Raw genomic sequence first — 10,159 nt, 5'->3', positions numbered from 1 at the left:
ACTCCAAACATATAAGGAAACATGTTTATGAAGGTCATTCTCAATACCTTCCGCTCGACCATCTCGCACGTGGAGGTCAGCTTGATCCACCACCATCATATTTGAAGGCAAGTGATTGGATTCAAGCTTGGAGGGCCAATGGAGAGGAACCTCCTCCTGGTATGAAGAGGCTATCGATCTTTCACGAGCTTCCTTATTGGGGTCAGTTACAAATCAATCATCTCTTGGATCCCATGCATATCTTCAAGAATGTGGGGGCTACTATTTGGGCACACCTGGTTGGTTCCAAGGACTCGAGAGGAGTGCGAGAAGACTTGCGTGCTATGAATAGGATGTCTCGTTTGTGGCCCCAAGTGCATGCTTCGGGAAAAGTTGTCCTCCTGAAAGCAACGTGGATCCTCTCTATGAGGGAGGAGGCAGCGGTCAAGGCAGACATTGCCTCTTTTCAAACACCAACTGGGTACATGCGTTGCTTGAAAGGAGCATTTTCAAAGGACAATAAGCTTAGTGGCCTCAAGTCCCATGATTGGCACAAGGTCTTACAGGTATTCTAAGTAGAATTAATGTACCGATAATCGTGATGCGTTAGCGTAATTATTATTATGTTATATTGTTGACATGACTTCATTGTTGCTTTGATAGTTCATCCTCCCAATTACAATAAAAGGGTGCTTACAAGAAGATGTTAGAAATGCTATATTCATCAAGATCTGTGGTATTGTGAGGTATGCTTACTATCAAATCGCATTATGTATTTTCTTCATGGACGTGTGAAATAGGTGGATATCTCAAATATCTTACATATGCATGGACATGTGAAATAGGTGGATATCTCAAAAAGAGATCTCTATATCGAGCATCGAGAAGGCTAGGGTGCAATCCATCGAAGCCGTATGCTTGCTTGAGAAGCACTTTCCCTCGAGCATTATGACAACTCAAGTCCACTTGCTTGTGCACATAGTTGATGAGGTGGCTATAGCAGGTACCGTTCATAGTCGATGGATGTTTTTTCTCGAGCGGTTTATGAAAACTTTAAAGGGATTTGTAAGACAAAGAGCAAGACCGGAAGCAAGCATGGCAGAGGGATGGCTTGCGCAAGAGTCATTAGTATATATCATAGAGTTTGTTGCATCCACGGATCCTGATGATGATCGCATCGTTGGCGAGGTTCCCCAAGGAAAAGGGATTGAAAGAAAGATGAGCGAAGAGCAAATGGAGAAATTCAATAAGTTTTGTATCCTCAATAGCCTTGAGATGCAGAAGTGGATTGAAAGATATGAAGTGGCCAAAGCAGAAAGAATAAATGCAAGGACGAGATTCAGAGTAATGTACAGGCGATCACAACCATATCCACGAGATCTGCCTCTTCTCCCTACTCACATGTCACTTGATTGGCCACAATTGGCTCTACGTAAAGCCGAATGTGATGGAGAGACAATAAACGAGCGCGAGCGAGAGTTATCATCTAGATGTATGGTGCATGTAAGTTTCTTACCTCTTGACGTAATTAAGTAATTATTTGTGGCAATATATGCTATAAAATAGATGCATCTTCATTGTTTTAATGATGCTCTTTTACAGTACAAAAAGTACAGTGCATTATGGTCATATGGACGACATTTTCACGTGGAACGCATCGATTCAAAGAGAGTCACGTATGATTGTGGAGTCATGGCTAACTTCACACAAGATAGCCGAGCAAGTGCTTCGGATACCAATCTTCTCTCCTCACAGTTGGATTATTGTGGAACCATACGCGACATCTATGAAATTGATTTCAGACGATTTACTATTTTCATTCTTGATGTAAAATGGTTTAGAACTACTTACAACGGTCCCCATGCGACACTGAGAAAAGATAGTAGCGGTCTCTTTGCAATAGACTCCACCAAACATTGGACCGATGAAAGTGATACTTTTGTTCTTCCCGAGCACTATGAGCAGGTGCATACAAATGATTTAATTAGTCAAAGCTTTCGTTTTTAAAGTCCATTGATACATGTACTTGAGCATAATTTCATATATATAATTGACGACATTTGGCACCCATCTTCAATATAGGTGGTTTTTCATCTGGATCGTTCTGATCCAAGATGGTGGTACGTGATCCAAGTTGCACCACGAAGTAAGAAAATTTTTGAAGATCGAGATGTGGATATGGAGATGCCACTACTAATGCCGGATCCAATTGATGAATCTAGCGAAGAAGATGTAGATCACCATATGAGCCAAGAGGAAGATGCGCATAATGACATCGCAAGGGAGAAGGATGGAGATCATGATATTGACGAAGAAGACAACAATCATCAAGATCAATCACCACACTTAAGCTTTATTGAAGAAGATGATCAAATACTTTTAGGTGAACGTACGATGCTAGAGTACGATGATGATATAGGAGATCAACTCGGTATAGAGTTGGAGATAGACTTGCTTGGCGCCTTAGACTTGGTTCAAGATGAAACAGTTGATGTAAATGCTCTTATTTGATTTTTCTCATCTCAAACTTGGACATGAATATATGAGCTTCAAAGGCTTGATGTACATGCTCTCATTTTTTAATTCTCTATGAGCTCAAACATGTATGAAAATTTAAAAAAATTTGTCATTGGAAAAAACTAACTTTTAAGACCTATAAAAAAAAAAAAACCTCTTTGTAAAAACGTCGCTATAATATTTTGTATCAGTGTCGCTATATAGCGACTTTTAAAAGTCGCTATATAGCGACTTTCACAAAAGTCGCTATATAGCGACTTTTAGCAACAGTCGCTATATAGCGACGATTTAGAAAACCCACTTTTCATACTGACGATTAACGCTAAGCGGGCGCTAAACGTCGGTACGTAAACGTCGCAATAGGATCCGTGTGTAGTAGTGGTATTTTAATTCCACTTTTGGAAAAAAATTAACAAGTTTACAATAACAAGAAGGGGTTTTTAATTCAACTTTAGAAAAAAATCCATTAGTTTATAAGTAAAGAGGGGTGGTTTTATTGGGAAAAAAATTTAGTTGAGGGGTTTTTTTAATACCCCTTGAACGCACGTGATACCTAGGATTTCTTAGTGGTGCACCCTCCGAGATGAACACACCCTTTATGCTATAGCTATAGATAGTTGGACCTCACACAAATGATATATAAACACTTCAATTGAAACCGAAATGTACAATTCCACTCTCTCCACCCCTCCTTTTATAGGTGAACATCAAACATAGTAATAGAACATGCTTTAATCGAAGACCTTGCCATACGGTTCTTGAAACATCTCCATTGCCTCCCCTCAACCCTTAAAAGCAGCCCACACAACCGACATACGATGGTCCTCTAGAAGACCCTATTAATATTCCCACTAACACCGACATGAAGTTGCATGTCTGAATGTCGTAGGGAGAAAAGGGAGGCATAACAAATGAAAAATAAGTGGCTGGAAGAAATGGGCAAACGTTTCCACATATGCAAAGTACTGACAATGGAGATTTCCACCATGCTCCAACACATCACAGATTGGTAGCCTCAGCGACCCGAGGAATCGAGCAAACAGCTACATCGGAGGTTTTCGCCATGCTCCACCGCATCGAAGATTAGCAGCCACAAATCCAATACGATGTAGACACGGAGAGGCTATAGAGAAGTAGAATCAGAGAAGCCACAAAGGGTACAGAGGCGATGATGCACATCATAGATTGGTAGCCTCAACGACAACAAGAACCTGGGCAAACAGCCATATCGGAGGTTTCCGCCATGCTCCACTGCATCGAAGATTAGCAGCCACAAAGCCAATACGATGCAGACACGAAGAGGCTAAAGCTCGGGTAAAGAGGAGCGAAATTGGAGAAACCGTAGAGAGTACAGAGGCGATGATGCACTGGAGCAAGCGATAGAGTAGAGATGAAGACACTGGAGAGGGTGCACAGCCGCCGCAAAGAGACAACCTAGACCACAAAAAAGCAATACCATGAACCTAATAAACCCTAACACTAAAACCTAACCAACCCACTAACCATAACCTCATCCCAAGTTCCACTAATATGTTCAACTTGACTAACAACACAAAGAAACCACCTTAAGCTCCAATTTTTCTAAGACCCTTACAGGGCCAAAAACCGGTGAGATCATTCAATCTCTACACTAACTCCTCTACACTTATGCATGAATCTTAAGGAATATGTTGCTATGAACACTGGCGTACAAACAGGCTCATAAGATCAGCGCCCCGGAAGACACTAGTCTACAGATTCTATTCTGGCTGATGACGGCTGCCGACGTAGAACTATTATTAGCATGCCACGTGATGCACGAGGAAACTTCCAGAGCACAACGTGAAATTTACTTCAGCGTCGCTGCTGCAAGAATCGTTAGCAGCTTCTCAGCATGGGTAAGCGAAAAAAGAGAAGAGCAAAGCCTCCCCCCAAGAAGAAGAGAGTTAAGCTCCCCCGAACTTTCCGCTGTCCATTTTGCAACCACGAAGACAGCGTGCAATGCCATATGTGAGCTCACTCGTCCATCTGTTGTAGAAGTTTCTCTGACCGCGAATGTCTTTGGAGGAGTGTTAATCTTCAAGTAATCGAATACCCGAGTAACGCATTCTCGTCACCCTCTTCAAAGATGGCAACACATGCTGTGATATCAGTTTAATATTTAAGACTGTAAAAGATACGGCTGCATGGGGACGTAGAGTGGATATGCTATGTGGAAGAGAACAAATTTACGTTAGCGTAGCCTCTTGCACGTAAATGTAGTAGAGATCGACTAGCCGAATTTAGCACGAAATACCTTGAGAGTTGCACCGTGTGCTCGTCCTTGCTGGTGTCTCGCATTGAATCATTGATCTGGATATGCATTTAGAATACGGCTATCTGAAAAGAACATGCTATTCTTCTAGACCCTTAATGCAGTATGCATGAAGATCTCGAGCGAGCGAAGGCGTTTCAAAACGTAAGGCGGCCTTTTGCATGAGCGTACATATGCCGCATCTCTCTAGATTCTAAATGCAATCTTTCCCTAGGATGGCCACTAGCGTATGAAAGTATCTTTTTTTCTTAAGGCTGCTATACGAAGTCAAAGATTGCTCCTTGAAAATGTGAAATACTAAAGAAAACACACAGAACCTCTGTCTTAGTTTGTCTCCCTCAAAGAGTTCATGACCCCTCTTTATCTCTCAAAGAAACCTTACAAAACACAAGAATGACCTCAACACACAAAGGAACACAGTTCTTTCTCCATAGCTTGCAATGATGAGCTTTCTAAAGCAAATGAGAGAGGGGAAGGAGCTCTAGAAGATGAGTTCAACACATGACGAAAATGAGAGGGTTATGCCTTAACTACGCCTTTATTGCTTAGGGTTAGGAATAGGGCTAGTCCTATGTCCTTATAGTCCTCTCTAGAATAGTGTAATTTACGTTTTTCTTAACAAGTTCAGCATCACAACACCACAAGTAGGAGATGATGACTATGCAAGACAAAGGTAAATAAGTATTGTGTTGAACTATCGAGGCATCAGCGAGCGAACGACTCGGCTTGGCGAAGATTAACGAGCAGAAGTGGAAAGCAACTCCTTTCCACCAGTCAACGTGGTCTAAACTATGCCGAACCCAAGATAGCCATTCTGCATGAAGATAAGGACGAGGCGACGGGGTCGCAATTGTCAAAGGATTTCGAAAGAGGCGACGTGTAAATACAATCTAGTGACGGGGTATGTGGGAATGATTGTAAATTCAGGTGAGTAGTACCGAGATCAAAAGAGTCGTTATATAGTCCAAAAGTCCTAGGTCTCGTCTTGTTGCCAGAGCAAGGTGATTGCCGTTTGGCTAAATATTTCCCCCCTGTTATATATAGTCCTAAAGTCCTAGGACTTTGGATCGTCTTGTAGCAAGGTGTTGTACCTTGATTTGCTACGTAATAGAAGATGGTTGATTCTAATTCGTTGTGCATCCCTTTCACTATCTCTTTCAATTCGTTTTCTAAAGTTGTATGTTTTCCCCTAAGTGCCACTTCACGGCTAACATACACGGCATCTCTGCAAAGTCAACCATACCCGGTTAGGCAATTTGTTCAACACACCCGGAGTTTAGCGAAGGGACCAACCGAAACACCGAGGCAAACCCACTATTCGGCGTTAAAATATTGAACTCATTTTGACAGGAAGGGGCACATGAACAAGGGTTGAAGACGACACTACTGCAATAACAATGGAGGTACTTGTTGAGGCTTCTTGGTATACATAACGTATTCAATCAATGCCATATTCATAGCCTTTTGCCAACACTACAACGATTGACTTAGCCCCTTAAAATAGTTCCAGTAGGAGCCTATCTTTTACAACAAAAACTTCAAAGATAATATCGTAGTGTCTCGATTCAGAATCAGCCTTGCAGACAAAAGTTTTTAATTATTTCATTTAAGATGGTTGTATATCCCATCAAGGCCACTTGTGTGTTCCTAGGACCACCGCCAACCCTCTCTATGATTCCGCAATGGGCTGCAGCAAAGGATTGCCACGTTGGAAATTCCAAGAAGCACTTATTGTGCCCAAAACGCAACGCCTGGTGCGATGTCAAGCAGGTCGGCACAAGTACATCAACATATTTCAAGGGGCTTGGGGAGATGGCATTATGGAATCTCAAATGGGGTTTGTAAACATGTCAAGCAGCATTAATGGAGCTGCTACATGCATAGGGAAGCCAGAACGAGGGAACTTATGGAAGACCTTCCAACAAGAATCTAGAAGAGTGCTGGATAGACCATTTGTCGCTGATGAATTGCAAGACTACTGTGAATAAGTCCCTTGAATTGAAGGCGTTTTGTATGAAGGTAGTCGCATATTGTTGTCACATGCTGAAAAAATCCTTTCTAGCATGGTACAAAACTTTGGCCTAAAATCTCACCCATAGATTACTTGGGGCCCAGCCATACTAGAAAAGCACCTGAAGTAGCTGTGGATTATTTGTGAAGTGAACTCTATCACCCAATAATGCTTAATTGGTCCCTTGGGGTCCAGCTATACTGCCATTAAAAAATACGCCTGAAGTGGCTGTGGGTGTCGTCTGAGAAGTGAACTCTGTCACCCAATAATGGCACACATTATCTTGCAATCCCAATCCTGCCTCTCTCCCTTGCATCTGAGGGAAAGCCCCCAACCCCAAGAGAGTTATGCATAAATCTTGCCAATCTGTCCTACCACCTACATAGGGAGTTACCCAGTTTCCATATCCTGTCAGTGTGAGGTTCTTTGCAGTCTAGCACTTGTTGTAACTTCTGAAATCGTTTTCAGTGATGTTGTGCTAGGCCGTCCCACCACTTGTCCTTCCATTATAGTGACATTAATATGCCAAACCCATTCTTCTGTTTTGACTACCTGCCCCATGATTTTTCAGGCTTACTCCTTAAGAGCATTACTTGTTTTGGGATGTATTACCACGTTCTTCAGCCTGCTTTCATATTATCGTAGATATTCTGCCATTTGAACAATCCAAGTAGTTTAAAACTCAAAAACTTAGCGTTCTTGAAGAACTAAAAGGGCATACACAGTATGCACTGAAATAAAGGATGCTCTTGTATGAAGCTACCTTCAAATTTTAAATCAGATCACAGCTGACAAGGTTCCATAAGTAGTTTCCTATTGAAAAGTATTGTTATAAGTTTCAGAGATAAAACTGTTGCAGTTTAGAACATCAATTTTCTGGGACGTTTTCTGACTTTTTTAAATACTGCAGGGATTATAAAAATCAGGTAGGGGATATGTCTTGCACGATCTGTCAAGAGAAATTTAGCACCCATATTCATGGTAAAGGCCTCATACGTCTGGTAGAATACCTGAGATGATACATGAACTAGTTGGTTAGGTAGTTGTGACTAATTATTATTTCTTCTGAGGAGAGGTTTTTCCCCTGTTAATAGAGTATTATGTGAATGGGACCCAGAAGTACTTGCAGATTCTAAATAGACCTCTTTTGTGGGCATGTTGATTGTCTTCAGGTCTAAGCGAACCAGTTGATGTGTAATGCTCTTTGACATTTCACCGCCGCTACACAACTAACCCTCTCTCTCCTGCCCTCTCATTCTTTCCTTGCCCCCTGCTGCATCCCTAATCAGTGTAAAAGGAAAACAACAATATGATTTTTTACTTTCCTCTTTCTATGTTATTGTATACCAAAATGTAGTACGTGTAGTAAGGTAGACAGGAGTTTAATCTCGTATCCTTTTTTATGGTTTGGTGGGGCTTCTGACATTCTCATAATGCCACATCGGATGCTTTTTACAGGTACAGTGATTGGATTGATGAATGTGAAAGGGCAAATCAACTTTAGTTTCTTTCCCATAAAATGTGTTCATATTTTTGCAACGACCATTGCTTCTACTAGCTCACTAAACCTAATTGTGATGAAAATTTGAATTTTTTGTAGTTACATGGTGTTTCCCAAAATTGACATTTCAAAACTGAAATATCAGCATCACTGGCTTGGTCTTAGAAGATGGAATTGATAATTCAGTGAAACATAATACTCTCACCTTCTGTCTAATTGTCTTCTCCTTTTCAAGTTCGTACTTACTGGTGTTCTTAGATAATGCCGATCTCCCGTTGGTGTGCAGTACGTGTACGATTATTTTTATGGTTCCTTCATCCTTCACATGAGGTCCATTTGCAATGTACCATTCGTTTCCAAAGCATGTACTTTTTGCGAAATGCTTGCAGGCCTGCACTCAATAGGTTGGAGGGTATAAAAAGCTTAAACAAGTAACAATCAAGAATCAAAATTATTTCATATTGCTCTATTGTATCGTAAACTCATTGAAAGCTATTAATATGATGGCAAAGTATGAAGTGTATTTGTGTGTAGTGTGTAATTTTGCACTATTGAAGCTGTTTTTGTAGATTGTGTGCCTTTTGAAGGATGCCTACCTCTTCTTTCTAGGCAATGGCAAGCTGTTGCAGCAAATGCAGCTAGGTTATCCTCCACTGTTTGAAGGCTTTCTTAGCTTACGTTAAGGATATAGTCTTCTCTGTGCTTTTTCAGATGCTTTTGCCATCCTGATTTGTTGTATGTTCAAGAAATGACAAAATGTCTTTGCAAACCTGTTTATGTAAACATGGCTGACCTAGAGAACATTTGAAAGCACACGTCTTCCCTTTATTTCTAGTCAGGTTTCACGGATGTTTCTGATTCTTTTGTGAGACGTCCTATACGTCTTGTCAGCTGCTCTGGCTTCTTGCCCTTAAAAGTGTTGCCTAAACTGTGTGGTGCCTCTACCTGACGCTGGGCTCTTTCCATTGAGCCTGGACGAGTACATTCCAGGCCCACGTACTGCCAGGCAATGCGTCCTGAAGTTGCCAACGCTAAAAGGTTACTGACCAAGTAAGCTGGGAGGCTAGGCTGTACTTCGAATTGTGTCATTGGAGCATTCGGTCTTCATATAAAGAAGAAGCAACTTGTGAGATTAAAATTGCGCAGAGAGTGGTTTGTGTACTAGTGTCGTGTGGGTATTCTTTAGATTAGCAGCCATGTAAACGGCAGTGGAGGTTATTGATTGGTTGGACTACTTTTTGATTAGCTCTCTCCTTTAGTGCTAGCCTTCATCATGGCTCAGTCTGCCTCAGGCATGCCTAGAGAAACTCACCACAAAAGACTTTGTATAAACTAGTGCTGTACCGGTGCTTTGCACAGGCATTAAATGCGTGAGGGAATTTAGGTTAGTGATTTTGTAATTAGAGGGGGGGCATGCCACCTAGAGGGCCTCAACTTGTAAGGAAGAGTGGTGCCATTGCTCGCCACATGGCACCTTTCTCTTTTAGAAATTAGAAAAGAAACATAGAGATAGATATGGATGCTCAAGTATGTGAGTGTGTGGATTTGCATGTGTGAGAGCATATGTTTATAGTATGGTCTACACCCACTGTTGGGAGTTGATGACGTAGTTAGTAGTTAGTCCCTCCAATGGGTGATGGAGTTTGTGGTTTTCAACTTTATGAGTGACTATCATGAGATTGAAACTGCACTATGTTGTGTTTTTAGAGGATGAGTTTGGGCAGGTTCCTAGATTTATCTAGATATATGCATCAAAGCTTGCTAAATGGTTTTCATTATTGGAGTGGATTTGAAGTAATTTTAAGACTCAAGTGATGGTAGCTACGGTCTTAGAGCTAGTCCCCATGCACGGGTAGAG

At 41.4% G+C, this 10,159-nt stretch overlaps 1 protein-coding gene across 1 annotated transcript; it reads left to right on the top strand.

Annotated features, from left to right (window-relative positions):
* Positions 1-4,369: 4,369 nt before the first annotated feature.
* On the top strand, positions 4,370-8,319 carry LOC147880517 (uncharacterized). The gene is made up of 4 exons (XM_087371261.1): positions 4,370-4,485; positions 7,711-7,781; positions 7,973-7,994; positions 8,259-8,319. Exons 1-4 carry the CDS (start codon positions 4,370-4,372, stop codon positions 8,302-8,304), a joined length of 255 nt encoding a protein of 84 aa, XP_087227387.1. The 3' UTR covers positions 8,305-8,319.
* The last annotated feature ends 1,840 nt before the right edge of the window (positions 8,320-10,159 follow it).

This window comes from Dipteris shenzhenensis, chromosome 32 (assembly GCF_047967505.1).
Source record: "Dipteris shenzhenensis isolate YYH24624 ecotype China chromosome 32, Dip_SZ_1.0, whole genome shotgun sequence".
Lineage (NCBI taxonomy): Eukaryota > Viridiplantae > Streptophyta > Polypodiopsida > Gleicheniales > Dipteridaceae > Dipteris > Dipteris shenzhenensis.
The sequence above is the reverse complement of the archived record's forward strand: the minus strand, read 5'-3'. Positions and strand labels throughout refer to the sequence as shown.